At 47.2% G+C, this 11241-nt stretch overlaps 5 protein-coding genes across 8 annotated transcripts; 2 read left to right on the forward strand and 3 right to left on the reverse strand.

Moving 5' to 3' along the window:
- Positions 1–677: 677 nt before the first annotated feature.
- LOC131208571 (transcription factor A, mitochondrial) lies at positions 678–2514 on the forward strand. Of its 3 annotated transcripts, none has more exons than XR_009156829.1 (3): positions 678–831; positions 950–1913; positions 2378–2514. XR_009156829.1 is itself a non-coding variant. In XM_058201364.1 (2 exons), the coding sequence occupies exons 1-2, from the start codon at positions 773–775 to the stop codon at positions 1668–1670; spliced, it is 780 nt and encodes a 259-aa protein (XP_058057347.1). In that variant the 5' UTR covers positions 678–772; the 3' UTR covers positions 1671–2320. The 3 variants fall into 3 exon arrangements, 1 of the variants encoding a protein (XP_058057347.1); XR_009156828.1 differs by having other exon boundaries at positions 950–1908; XM_058201364.1 differs by lacking the exon at positions 2378–2514 and having other exon boundaries at positions 950–2320.
- On the reverse strand, positions 2314–3622 carry LOC131208570 (uncharacterized). The gene is made up of 2 exons (XM_058201363.1): positions 3358–3622; positions 2314–3289 (listed from the first exon to the last, which is right to left on the reverse strand). Exons 1-2 carry the CDS (start codon positions 3527–3529, stop codon positions 2622–2624), a joined length of 840 nt encoding a protein of 279 aa, XP_058057346.1. The 5' UTR covers positions 3530–3622; the 3' UTR covers positions 2314–2621.
- A 238-nt stretch (positions 3623–3860) lies between these two features.
- LOC131209784 (glutaryl-CoA dehydrogenase, mitochondrial) lies at positions 3861–5912 on the reverse strand. The gene is made up of 5 exons (XM_058202923.1): positions 5638–5912; positions 5537–5554; positions 4304–5258; positions 4075–4235; positions 3861–4000 (listed from the first exon to the last, which is right to left on the reverse strand). Exons 1-5 carry the CDS (start codon positions 5720–5722, stop codon positions 3936–3938), a joined length of 1284 nt encoding a protein of 427 aa, XP_058058906.1. The 5' UTR covers positions 5723–5912; the 3' UTR covers positions 3861–3935.
- A 254-nt stretch (positions 5913–6166) lies between these two features.
- LOC131212429 (L-xylulose reductase) lies at positions 6167–7402 on the forward strand. The gene is made up of 4 exons (XM_058206287.1): positions 6167–6210; positions 6273–6455; positions 6525–6777; positions 6848–7402. Exons 2-4 carry the CDS (start codon positions 6404–6406, stop codon positions 7269–7271), a joined length of 729 nt encoding a protein of 242 aa, XP_058062270.1. The 5' UTR covers positions 6167–6210; positions 6273–6403; the 3' UTR covers positions 7272–7402.
- Positions 7306–10527, reverse strand: LOC131212430 (FUN14 domain-containing protein 1). Of its 2 annotated transcripts, none has more exons than XM_058206289.1 (4): positions 10402–10527; positions 9279–9426; positions 8999–9194; positions 7306–8278 (listed from the first exon to the last, which is right to left on the reverse strand). In XM_058206289.1, exons 2-4 carry the CDS (start codon positions 9422–9424, stop codon positions 8096–8098), a joined length of 525 nt encoding a protein of 174 aa, XP_058062272.1. In that variant the 5' UTR covers positions 9425–9426; positions 10402–10527; the 3' UTR covers positions 7306–8095. The 2 variants fall into 2 exon arrangements, with proteins under 2 accessions (XP_058062272.1, XP_058062271.1); XM_058206288.1 differs by having other exon boundaries at positions 10312–10521.
- Positions 10528–11241: the final 714 nt, after the last annotated feature.

The following is an 11241-nucleotide window of genomic DNA, read 5'->3' on the forward strand; positions in this document are numbered from 1 at the left end:
TCGTCGAGGCGCACTCCTTGGAGTTGTGTGTCTCTTTCTTGCCGGCCTTTGATGAACTTTTCGTTTTGTTTTTGTCCTGTTTCTACCGGGGCCGTGGAACTAAAATAGAGGGAAAAAGAAGGATAGACACATACGCCTTTACAACCACACACCTGGAATTGTTGGAATTTGAGCGTTCTCAAGAGCGTTCTCTTGTCTTCGTTGCGTAGCTTGGCGCGCTCACAGGACTCGCAGGACCACAAGGACGAACTCTCTCGCACGTTCATGAATGGAGCTTCGGCTCGACCTCGTTCTCCCTCCGTCTACCGGAATTATCCAGCTGCGCTCATCGTCCTGCTGATGGTGTGCAATGTCAACAAATTATGTAAGAGAAGACCTTCGCGCTACTCGGGCTTTGTGTCAAAAAGCTCATCTGCACACAAACGCGCGATAAACGTTTAAAGGTCATTCGCTTGATGGAAATACTACATTAAGGAGAAAGTTGATGAAAACTTATAGGCAAAACGAGATTTTTCACAGGCGAAACGAGAGGTTCTTCTTCATTGAATGTGCTGCTGCTTAAAGGTTGATAGCTTACATCCGTAAACCACTTTTCAGCCAACCCACGGCGCAGTAAAGCGAGAAAGCAAAACGCGCGGTTAAAAAGTAAACAACTCTCATCTGTCACTTCAGAGCTTCGCACTGGGCCAAGCCAACATTTTGTATTCAGCGAGCAGAAACAATTCCCTAACAAACGCCACATTTTTGTGAAGGGCGCACACGATCGGTTAAAATGCAACTAAACTCGTTGATTAAATTGTTCAACAGTACTCGTTTGCTGGTGTCTACGGGGTAAGTTGAGTCAAGAGCTGCCTTCTACTGGCATACCCAGAAACAAGGTTATGTGAGGACATTCCGTTCGTTCCGTTCAAGTTTGGTACTGATTTTAATTTATCTCTTGCACCTTCAGCCAAACGAGTCCATTTGCTGTGGTCGCAACGCAATCGCGTGGCTTGAACAGGACAGCGTCGCTAAATGATGCCACGTCCAAGGGGGCTCCGGAAAAACCAAAGCGTCCGGCCAATGCTTACATAAGATACATGCAGAGTATTCGGTCTGCCCTGGCCAGCGCGAACCCTGGTACCTCTCCTTCCGACATATCGAAGCTGGCTGCCCTTAAGTGGCAAGCACTTGATGTGTCGGAGAAGACAAAACACGAGGAAGCGTACAAACGCGAGCTTGCCGTGTGGCTGCAGAAAAACGCCAAGTACCTTAGCCAGCTGACGGACGCAGATAAGGAGCAGTTGAAACACGAGAGGCAACAAAAGGCGGAGGACAAGGCCAAGCGTGAACACAGGCGCATGCTGAAGCAGCTTGGTCGTCCGAAGCGTCCGGTGAACGGATTCTTGCGCTTTTCCGCCCAAAATAAATCTAAAACGGGCATGCCAAGGGAAGAAAGAATGCTGTTGATGAAGGATCTCGGGCAAAAGTGGCGCAACCTACCGTCGTCCGAGAAGGAGCGCTACAACCGGGAGGCCCAAGAAGATTTGGTACGTTACGAGAAGGAGATGAAACTTTGGGAAGATAAAATGCTCTCGACGAACAACACCGATGTGGTGCGCAGGAAGAATGTACTGGTAGAACCATCGAAGACGAAGAAACAACCGACTGGTCCCGGTGCTCGGCCATAGGAACTCGGGTGTCCCCATCTGGTGAAGGAAGATGATAAAACGGTGCCTGCAGAACAACCTTCTATCAACGGTATCAGGGAGCGTGAACCAAAGCCAAAACGATCGAAAGACCTTCTCACCCCGGATAGGGACACGTGTGAACCAGTTTCGCTGCATGAACAAACTATTCCAGCGAAAGCTGTGCCATTCGAAAAGACAACAACCAGAGAACCGGAGCAAAGCCGCCAGCAGAAGGAGGGTATAGTGAGCAAGCTGAAATCAATCTTTAAATTCTGACAGTGGTTGCAGCGCATGCAGGATGCGGTTCTGTTGAAGGCCGTATCAGTTTGGTTTCGCATGCATTCATCCTAATCCTTCGAGCTGTCATGTTTCGCTATCGTCTCATTTTTCTTTAAATCAGTTTTGTAATTTGACGGAGTTTGGAATCCTGATCATACTGCATTTTGTGACTTTAGTTTTCTTACAAACTTTACCATCCATACGAAACCGAAGCCTCATCCTAATCAAACGCTGTAGAACCACATCGTGCTATACGAAGTACGAAGAACTAGTGTCTTAAGAATCAACTTACGTGTCGTGTTTTAATACGTGTGCCACATTTCCGAAATCACTTAATAATACTTAATTTCATTATCATCAGGATTGAGTACTTTCTTTTTTATTATTTACCGTTAACCACACTTCCCGGTTCAATATGTCTTCCACAGTTTACTGGCTTTTCGTGCGTGGTTTACTGCAGCCGGATTGGGAGCAGTTTTTAGAGGACTTAAAATGGTAATAACTAAAATCGCCAGCTACTAAGAACAACTAATTTGAAATACAACCAAGAACCAATTTAGAACGGAACTAAGCGAGTGGTCTACCGTCTGTGGTGGTAGCAGTCACATATAGGATTACAAATGTTATGGGTATTTTGTGTAAATTTGTTTAATCGTGTTGTCCAAGGGGGCACTACGAAAGCACACCGCCGGACATCAGGATGTCGTCCGTGGTTGATTCCAGCTGGTCGTACCCGAGCACATACCTTAACTCAAGCCCCAGTCCGAACCGGCTCCACAGCAGATGTGTTAGGACGAAGAAAAACACAAAAAACGTCACGTCTTTCAGCACCTTATTGATCGTACCGGCTACCGTTTGAAGCATCCGTGAGGTACGCATAGGAATGCCCCCGAACATTAGCACTAAACTAAGTAGGGGACCACCGACGTTCGTGTCCGAGCTGCCGAGCGTCAGGAGCTCAATCACTTCCCAGGCAAGCAGGGGCAAAAACACGCTACCACCAATGAACCGTTCGCTACCCGTTGCAAAAAGTAAGTAGACGATAACAGCCGCTACCATGAGGTGCACTTTAGTGTGAAGAATTCGCCGTAAACGAACGTGCTGCACAGGAGGAGCACCCGCGTTACCCATGCTCTGCCCTTCGTTCCCTTGCCTTTGGTTGAGGCGGTTAAGCAGCTGAAAAATATCACCATTCTGGCCATTCATCAAGCCATTCATGGCGGAAAAATCCTGCTGCTCGGTAGAAGCTTGGAAGGGGTCATGCTCAGTGTTTTCGTACACCACACGTTCGTCTTCCGGGTCGGGGTAAATGATGCTTTCTGGCTGTGGAAAAGTGGGCTCTTTGGAGCGAAAAAGGTCAACGAATTAAGCATCTGAAACGGTCGACGAGACCGCATCTGTTCCATACCATCGTCGTTTGCTGCGTCTGATGATGACGTTGTTAGTGGCGAGTTTCGACCAACGATTTTGGACAAGCGATTATTGGAGTTTTCCAAAATTTTCTTCCTCCGCGCTTCACGGCGAGCCGCGAGTAGTTCTGCAGGCGAAGGCGACTGGTCCACGGTAGGGACGGTGTCCATTGTTTCCTAAACCTGTTGATGGTCCGAAAGCCAGAAGTTTTGGTGGAATTCACTGGCAGTTTCTGTTACGATTTTATTGCAAAACCGCATTTATTAACGGGACGGGACTGAAATGAAATGAAATGAAACCCACGTTCCGTCAAATGATAATTAAAGTGACAAGGAAGAAGAAAATATTTTGATTTTTCATCGTCTCTTTCGTCCGATGGTTTTTGACAAGGAAAATGTTCGATTTGACAGTTACGGAAGAAGCATATTTTTTTCGTTGTCCCTTTGGAAACGTCGTCTGGTTTCAAAGAACAAAATTATAATCACCAAAGTAAGTTTGCTTTTAAAAAGGCACTTGACGTGTTATTTATTTATATAAAAATGCACCACCAACCCACTTTCAACAACATTGATTTCCTTAGGAAAATGCTTGCAGACCCGTTATGGCACGTCCAAGGATCAGAGCGTGGATGTCGTGCGTTCCTGGTATAATTAGGAAAAAGATGGATGAGTATTTGCCGCACGGATGCGTTCCTACGTTCGTCAACCTTACTCACCTTCGTAAGTGTTGACCGCTTCCAGATTCATTACGTGTCGGATGATGTGGTACTCATCCGCAATACCGTTTCCTCCGAGCATATCGCGTGCTACCCGGGCGATTTCCAATGCCTTACCGGCGTTATTCCGCTTGAGCATCGATATCATTTCCGGTGTGTGCCTGTGGGAAATACATAAAACATGATTAAACATTATCTGGTGAAAGCTCACCATCCTCTGGAGCATTACATTTTCCGATCCTTCAATCGTCCCACGTGCAAACAGGCGGTCAAACCGAGATTGATTTCCGTAAGCATGTCAGCCATTTTCTTCTGCATCAGCTGGTTTGCGGCTAATGGTTTTTTGAATTGCTTCCGGTCAAGCGTGTAGCCACGGGCCACTTTCAGACACGACTCAGCAGCTCCCATTGCGCCCCACGCGATACCGTAACGGGCATTGTTCAAACACCCGAACGGTCCTCTCATACCCGAGACGTTTGGCAGCATATTTTCTTCCGGCACTCGTACTTCATCCATCAGAATCATTCCCGTTGCGGAAGCACGCAAAGAAAATTTGCCTTCAATTTTCGGTGTCGCCAGTCCGGCGCTGCTTTCGGAGCGGTCGACGATAAAGCCGCGCACCTTGCCATCTTCCGTCTTGGCCCACACGATACAAACGTCCGCGATCGGTGAGTTGGTGATCCATGTTTTGCTCCCATTCAGCACGTAGGTCTTCGTTTTTGAATCGTGCACGGCACGCGTTTCCATGGACGAAATATCAGAACCGTGGTTCGGTTCTGTCAGCCCGAAGCACCCGATCAACTCGCCACGAGCCAGCCATGGTAGGTACTTTTCCTTCTGCGCCTCACTACCGTAATCATAGATTGCCCCCATACAAAGTGAGCTCTGGACACTGAAAGCTGACCGGTATCCGGAATCGATGCGTTCCACTTCGCGCGCCAGTAGCCCGTACGCGACGTTGCTAACGCCGGCGCAACCGTAGCCCCGGATTGTGCAACCGAGCACACCGAACGCACCTAGTTCAGTCATGATTTCACGGTGGAAAACCTCCTGTCGGTTCGCTTCGATCACGCGGGCCGCCAGCTTGTCCTCGCAGTAGGCACGGAACGAGTCACGGATCGCAATCTCATCCTCGTGCAGCTGTGACTCGAGATTCAGAGGATCTTGCCAGTTGAACGAGGGCCCTGATCGGAACGGAGGGATTAAAAGACGAAAGGGTTTCTTGATTGATCGTCATCAGACATAGCAACACACCTCCATGGCGAGAAGATCGCGACAGACGACACAGCAACGTCGCGCCGTTGCCGCGGTGCGTTATCTTATCGCTGTGGATTGCGAGCCAGTTTCTAGTTGGGGGTGCGGCAATCCTGTCTTTGACCGCCTCTCGTGTCAACAAGTGACACTCTTTCGTTGTAAGGATAGCAGGAACTTGGAAGCCAGCTCAGGATCCGAAATAGCTTACCTTTATCAGTGGAAGCGGCTGCAAAGATGTTAAAAAAGAAAATACGCAAAATTAGCTCCTAAGATCAAACTTCTTTTACCCGTTCCCCAGCTCTAACGTACCTCGTGACAGCGAGACGGAGGTCCCACGTCCGGTTTGTGGTACGATCTGTTGTGCAATTCTCGACCCAAACATTCGTAGCGCCATTGTGTTATTTTTTTGGGCTGTTAACACGAATACGCAACACGACGATCACTGCTCCACGAACTAATAAATACAATGTTGTGCCTCAGACTGCTATTTTTACGCCCACTGTGCGTTCCGATTGCTTTCGTTTTCGTTGGGGACTCGCGAAACACTGACCGCGGCGCAACATCACCCTTCGCGCTGCTGCAAAATGAGCTGGAACCGCGACCACTACGCCAGATAGTTCATGAGGAGATTGCGAGGAACGCGTGTTTCGCTGGTGGTGGCCAATTATCTTGACATTCAACGCCCGGCAGTTGTATGTGTGGAGCCAACAAGTAGCAGTAGAACCACAAACAGCTGATAAACCGTTTGTTGGTGGTAATAAGCATTCCTGCTTTGCCGTTTATAAATGTATTTCAGTTCCCTATTCGCGTATTGGGAAAAAGGAGAATGAACGAATGAACGAAACTCAACTCAACCAATTGAACGCAATTGTTTCGAAACAGGTTCGTATCGCTCATCTTCGATGGCCAGAACACAATCGGTTATTAACAATACTGCCGCGCAGGAGACGAATCTCTTGCGTACGACTTGCTTGAAGAGAGTTTGATAAGATTAGTGCATCGCGGCCGGTCTCTGGAGAAGGAGATTGTTGGAGGATTAAGGTTCTGCTCGAGTGGCGCACTTACGGACGAATCGATGGAGTGCTGTTTGAAGGGCAAAACGATTGTAGTGACCGGAGCTGGACAGGGTGAGAGCTTAAGTCTTGATTTTTGTCTGAACCCATCAATCACATTCTCGTACTGTGTCGATCCGGAAGGCATCGGAAATGAACTCTGCCGTACGCTGGATCAGCTTGGGGCGAAGGTGATTGCGGTTTCCCGGTCCCCGGCACCACTGGAGAAACTGAAAAAGGACTGCCCAGCGATCGAGATCAAGCAAGTGGATCTTTCCGATTGGTCAGCCACGCGCACTGTCCTTGGTGGACTCGGCAAGGTCGATGGGTTGGTTAACAATGCGGGTGTTGCCATCATAAAACCGTTCTTCGAGTTAACGGAACAGGATTTCGACAGGTCAGTGATGCTTGGAACCATTCCGATCAGTGGCCACGTCTAATGTGTGGACCATCTCCGATTCTTACAGCACGTTCAATGTGAACGTAAAGGCAGCCTTCAATGTGGCGCAAATACTGGCCACCAAAATGGAATCTGGAGCCAGCATTGTCAACGTTTCGTCGCTGGCCAGTATGAAGGCGTTCCAAGGGCACTGTGCGTACACAATGTCCAAAGCGGCCATCGATGGACTAACGAAGAGTTTGGCGCTCGAGCTGGGGCCGCGTAAGATTCGCGTGAACAGCGTGAATCCAACCGTAATCCTGACACGCATGGGACGCGATAATTGGTCTGATCCGGCAAAGGCGGACCCGCTGCTGGCGAAGATACCGCTGGGACGCTTCGGGGAAGTGCACGAAGTCGTTGAATCGATCGTTTATCTGCTGAGCGATCGATCGAGTTTCTTGAACGGCCACAGCCTGCCGCTGGAGGGTGGATATTTGGCCGGTAACTAGAGCCCCTCAAGAAAGGCAGCGATATTCCATTAAATTCTTTAAATACATTGGCTTTATATTTCGAGCGTTGAGTGATGGACATTAAAGCATAAATAATTCACCGCAAATACGACACGAAGATTAAATGAAAATAATGCTGAAGGATAAATCAACTGTGTCTTTCTTGGCGTTTGTCTGCTAGGATTTCAGAGGATATCCTGTTCCACTGGCAAGGTTGTTTACGGTGGTTTTTACTGCACACTGGAACTGTTTAGAATTTTTACAGTTTGTGCGTTTTTTCATCGGCTGGCGTGCTCTCTGGCTGTAAGTTGTTCGTTATTTGGCATTAGCTTGCATGCTGGTATATTATCTTAAATGATTACAAATCGCTTCTGTCGTACATTTACTGAGAGGAAATGGGTTCTTAAATTCTACAACGAAGTACAAACGAACATTAATTGAAACGAAAGTGAGTGGGCGACCCAAAGCTGGTGTTTTGCATTTGCCTGGGTCTCAGAATAATTAGAATAATCACAAGTAAACCATATCTCGCCCTACATTTCTTCAATCAATTGAAAAACGTGTCTCGGAAATGGTATAGTTTTGAAACTGACGATTCGGTTTGATTTGCTTAATGGAATTTCTTCATTCTCTCTGTCTCTCTATTAGGATTTCCCTCATCTACTCATTTTCGCCATTTGCACGAAAACTAGTTTCAGGGCACCGTTGCTGTTCGTTTCTTACCCTACCGTCGACTGGCAATAAGTATGTTTTCGGATTCATTATGCTCTCCTATAGCTTTCATCCGATCGAAGCACAGTGAGCTTGGTTGTTGTTACACCGGTTTAAGCGGTACCGACGCCGATTGCCACACCGGCAACAAAGGCACAGAGGAAGATGTGAAGATCGTTTACTTTGCAGCCAGTTTCGTCACCGATCAGGTTGGTGTACCACTTTTTGGCCTTTTTCGTACGCTTGTTGAGCGCACCTTCGGCTTGATTTAACTTCCGATCGACGAATCGTTCGGCCTGCGGAGATGAAATAGAAGACCGAATTAGTGTGTGGATGATAAATGGTTTTTAATTTGTCCAGTCTCTCAGTGGATGAAACATTAAACAAAAGTAAAAGCAAAAAGCTGAGAATTCTTTTCAACGGCCTTCCGGTCGATAGGTGACTCGTTTATTTATGGCTTAACATAAGCGACTGCCGCGAAATGCACATAAAAATTAAAGAATATAATTATGAATGGAAGCATTATGTGGAAACTTCCTTCAGCTGTAGAGCTATATATTTCGCAAGTTCGATATTTTAAGAATGCCGATTCCAATGGCGAAACTCGCTACGGTTAGTCCCAAATTATTGTTCTTTGATTGTGGTTCATTTTTCTTTTCGTTTCGCCAAGGAAGCAATTTTCTTTTGTTCTTCGACACCCAGCATTTTGGTCACCGAGCTGCATACACTGCTTAGCAAGGAACCGTTTTCCCACTCATCTGCCTACGAAGCGAGACCAATCAGAAAACCACCTAGGAACCCGCTGGCCATGTAGGAGTTTTCCTTAGCAATCTTAAGCACCTGCAAGCAGATGAGGGTAAACATGACAGTGAAAACAACATCCAGAAATGATGCGAAACATGTGAGCGCGGAGGCATTGTTTGTAAGAATTTCGTTCACCCACTAGGAGGAGGAATACAAATTGAGCGTGCAACCATCGATTGGTTAGAAAATGTACGTGACATCATTTGCTTTACCTTATCAGCCCAGCTCGGTCCCTGTCCGGTGACAGCTTCTTCGACCTTGTCGCTCACTTTGTCCACCTTCTTCTGCACCTTGTTCCAGTCGATCGCGATTATGCCCTGCTGGTTGGCGATCTGAAGCAGGATGATACCACCGCCGACTGCGATCGCTGCCATTTTGCCCACCTTCATCGTGATGTAACCAGTTGCCCTGGAAACGCAAACAGTGTAAATCATCACTAAACCACCATCACTCGAGAACAGATACATCTTATCTCAACGCTCTATTGCTTACCATCCACTGCCGGCACCGATCAGGATTTGTTTGGTAGCTGACTTTTTGCTTACATCGCCAACGAAGCGATCGAGGTAACCGGCTGCGTCACTCATGTTGATAATTTCTTTATTCGTTGCTTCTTTTTTCGTTTTACCGTCGCTCATTCCTGCGGATAAAGAATTGAAAGGCGCTTCCCATTAGATTATGTTGAGAAATTAGTGCTTTGTCCAGTGCATGGCGTAATCGGCGTAATTTTGTTTTCCGTTTTCTCTCGCTCAGCTATGCGAATTTCTTATCACTGAAAATGCACCTTTACGATACACCACGGCTTATCGTTGTTTGTTTTTCCACTAACATCATGCGTCAATTATTTGGCGCCGTGGAGAGCGATCAGCTGATCACGTTGTCTAGCATTCATTGGAAAACTGTTCCATCACGTTGCGAGGCGCCAACCTTGGGTGAGCGAAAAGTTTAGGGATCGTGCAAAAGAAACACTTCTCCCTGTTCCCCCTGTTTCACTTATAATTGGCGGCAAGACGATTTCTATTTTTAATCATGCATCACTGCGCACGAGAAGGGAAAATAGACAACTCTTCCCTACACGTTGTGTGGTCCTGGTTCGTAGGATGCAATCGTGTACATTGTTACTTTAGCTCCTTTTTGGATAACCAGTTTGTTCGTGGGTGTGTGTGTGTGTGCGTGGATGATGTTTGACAAAGCATTACATAATGTGCAAGCCGCAATCAGACGGTCTCGTTCTAAACGAGGATGTCTTTTGTTGAACCATAGCCTATTGATGATTCAATGTCTACGACGGAGGAATAAACCGAACATCGCGACGCCATCATGACCTCATCGAAGGCCAAACTTACAACATGAGCTGGGAACGTGAAAGGGAACGAACGGCTGAAAAACGTCGGCTCTTCTCTGTGACGATATCCCTAAGATTTGGACCACTTGTTTGGTAAAATGTGCCTATGTCTCCCATTCTTCCTCTAATTTACGCATTCGTTCTTTGGCTATTGTAAATTATTTGCATTTTTGCTCTTACCTCCTAGCACTTTCCCAAGCTTTGATTTCGTTCGTGTGAGAAAACTCACCGATGAAGCCGATTTACGCTTTATGATGCCGCCTTACTTACGATTGTGTGAAGCAATTTCGAAAACGTAACGCAGAATTTAGAACGAGAAACTCCGTAGAACAACTGCTCAGTGGGAATTGCTTGCTTTGATGGTCGAGATTCTGTTTTCTTCGCATTTGTTTTTTTTCGTTCTCGCACTTGACAACCTTCGCCTGACTTCGCCTGACAGCCGCTGTGTATCGTATAACAGTTTGTATATGAAATTGACAATATTTATTTCTATCTTGCGATGCAGTGTACCGTTCAGTGCACACTTAAAACAAGATAACTTCGGACGCTTGCAAATTGTGACACCATAAACCAGAAATGCACATTGGAAATTTAAAGCATCGTTGTTGTTGCAATGTGGTAGAGCCCAGCGCCGAGCAGTATGGCAGTCGCCAAAAATGCGGCGAAGTCGTCTGGCAGCCGCTGTCACGCGAGTAGCGAGTATTTTCGCTACGCGTTATCAAGAATTTCGGGCTAGTGGTACGATCGTCGTAAAACAATCGCGTTTTTCGCGTCGGTCCATCGGAAATTTGGCTCCGTAAGGTCTGCACCAGATACGGGCGTCAGTTTTGGATTGGAGAATGGTGCGGTGGTAATCCGGTTCCGGTAGCCTTCGTTGGCCGTTTCTGTGTTTTGTTGTGTGATCTTGTTTTTCCTTTGCGTGTGTGTGTACGTGTGTTTGTGTGCGAAGCGCGCCTTTACTCCTCGCCCGTCGTCGGATCGTTCGCAGCGTAAACAGGATGATCCTCGAGTGTGGGGAGTTTAGTATTTCCACCCAGGAGCTGCAGGCGCTGGCTTCTCTCGACAGGTACGTGTGGGGGACCGGCTCGACTCCGACTCGATTCCCACACC

The sequence above is a fragment of the Anopheles bellator genome, chromosome 2, assembly GCF_943735745.2.
Source record: "Anopheles bellator chromosome 2, idAnoBellAS_SP24_06.2, whole genome shotgun sequence".
In the NCBI taxonomy this organism is placed as follows: Eukaryota; Metazoa; Arthropoda; class Insecta; order Diptera; family Culicidae; genus Anopheles; species Anopheles bellator.

Excerpts from the sequence above, each read along its gene's own strand:
- LOC131209784 (XM_058202923.1), bottom strand. The coding sequence starts at position 5,722 with ATGGCGCTACGAATGTTTGGGTCGAGAATTGCACAACAGATCGTACCA. Across the intron at positions 4,236-4,303 it reads CGATTGAAGGATCGGAAAAT|GCACACACCGGAAATGATAT; the intron begins GTAATGCTCCAG and ends TATTTCCCACAG. Across the intron at positions 4,001-4,074 it reads AGCGGTCAACACTTACGAAG|GAACGCACGACATCCACGCT; the intron begins GTGAGTAAGGTT and ends TAATTATACCAG.
- LOC131208570 (XM_058201363.1), bottom strand. The coding sequence starts at position 3,529 with ATGGACACCGTCCCTACCGTGGACCAGTCGCCTTCGCCTGCAGAACTA. Across the intron at positions 3,290-3,357 it reads AGACGCAGCAAACGACGATG|AGCCCACTTTTCCACAGCCA; the intron begins GTATGGAACAGA and ends TTCGCTCCAAAG.
- LOC131212429 (XM_058206287.1), top strand. The coding sequence starts at position 6,404 with ATGGAGTGCTGTTTGAAGGGCAAAACGATTGTAGTGACCGGAGCTGGA. Across the intron at positions 6,456-6,524 it reads AGTGACCGGAGCTGGACAGG|GCATCGGAAATGAACTCTGC; the intron begins GTGAGAGCTTAA and ends TCGATCCGGAAG. Across the intron at positions 6,778-6,847 it reads ACGGAACAGGATTTCGACAG|CACGTTCAATGTGAACGTAA; the intron begins GTCAGTGATGCT and ends CGATTCTTACAG.
- LOC131208571 (XM_058201364.1), top strand. The coding sequence starts at position 773 with ATGCAACTAAACTCGTTGATTAAATTGTTCAACAGTACTCGTTTGCTG. Across the intron at positions 832-949 it reads CGTTTGCTGGTGTCTACGGG|CCAAACGAGTCCATTTGCTG; the intron begins GTAAGTTGAGTC and ends TTGCACCTTCAG.
- LOC131212430 (XM_058206289.1), bottom strand. The coding sequence starts at position 9,424 with ATGAGCGACGGTAAAACGAAAAAAGAAGCAACGAATAAAGAAATTATC. Across the intron at positions 9,195-9,278 it reads ATCGGTGCCGGCAGTGGATG|GGCAACTGGTTACATCACGA; the intron begins GTAAGCAATAGA and ends TTGCGTTTCCAG. Across the intron at positions 8,279-8,998 it reads GACCGAGCTGGGCTGATAAG|GCCGAACGATTCGTCGATCG; the intron begins GTAAAGCAAATG and ends TCATCTCCGCAG.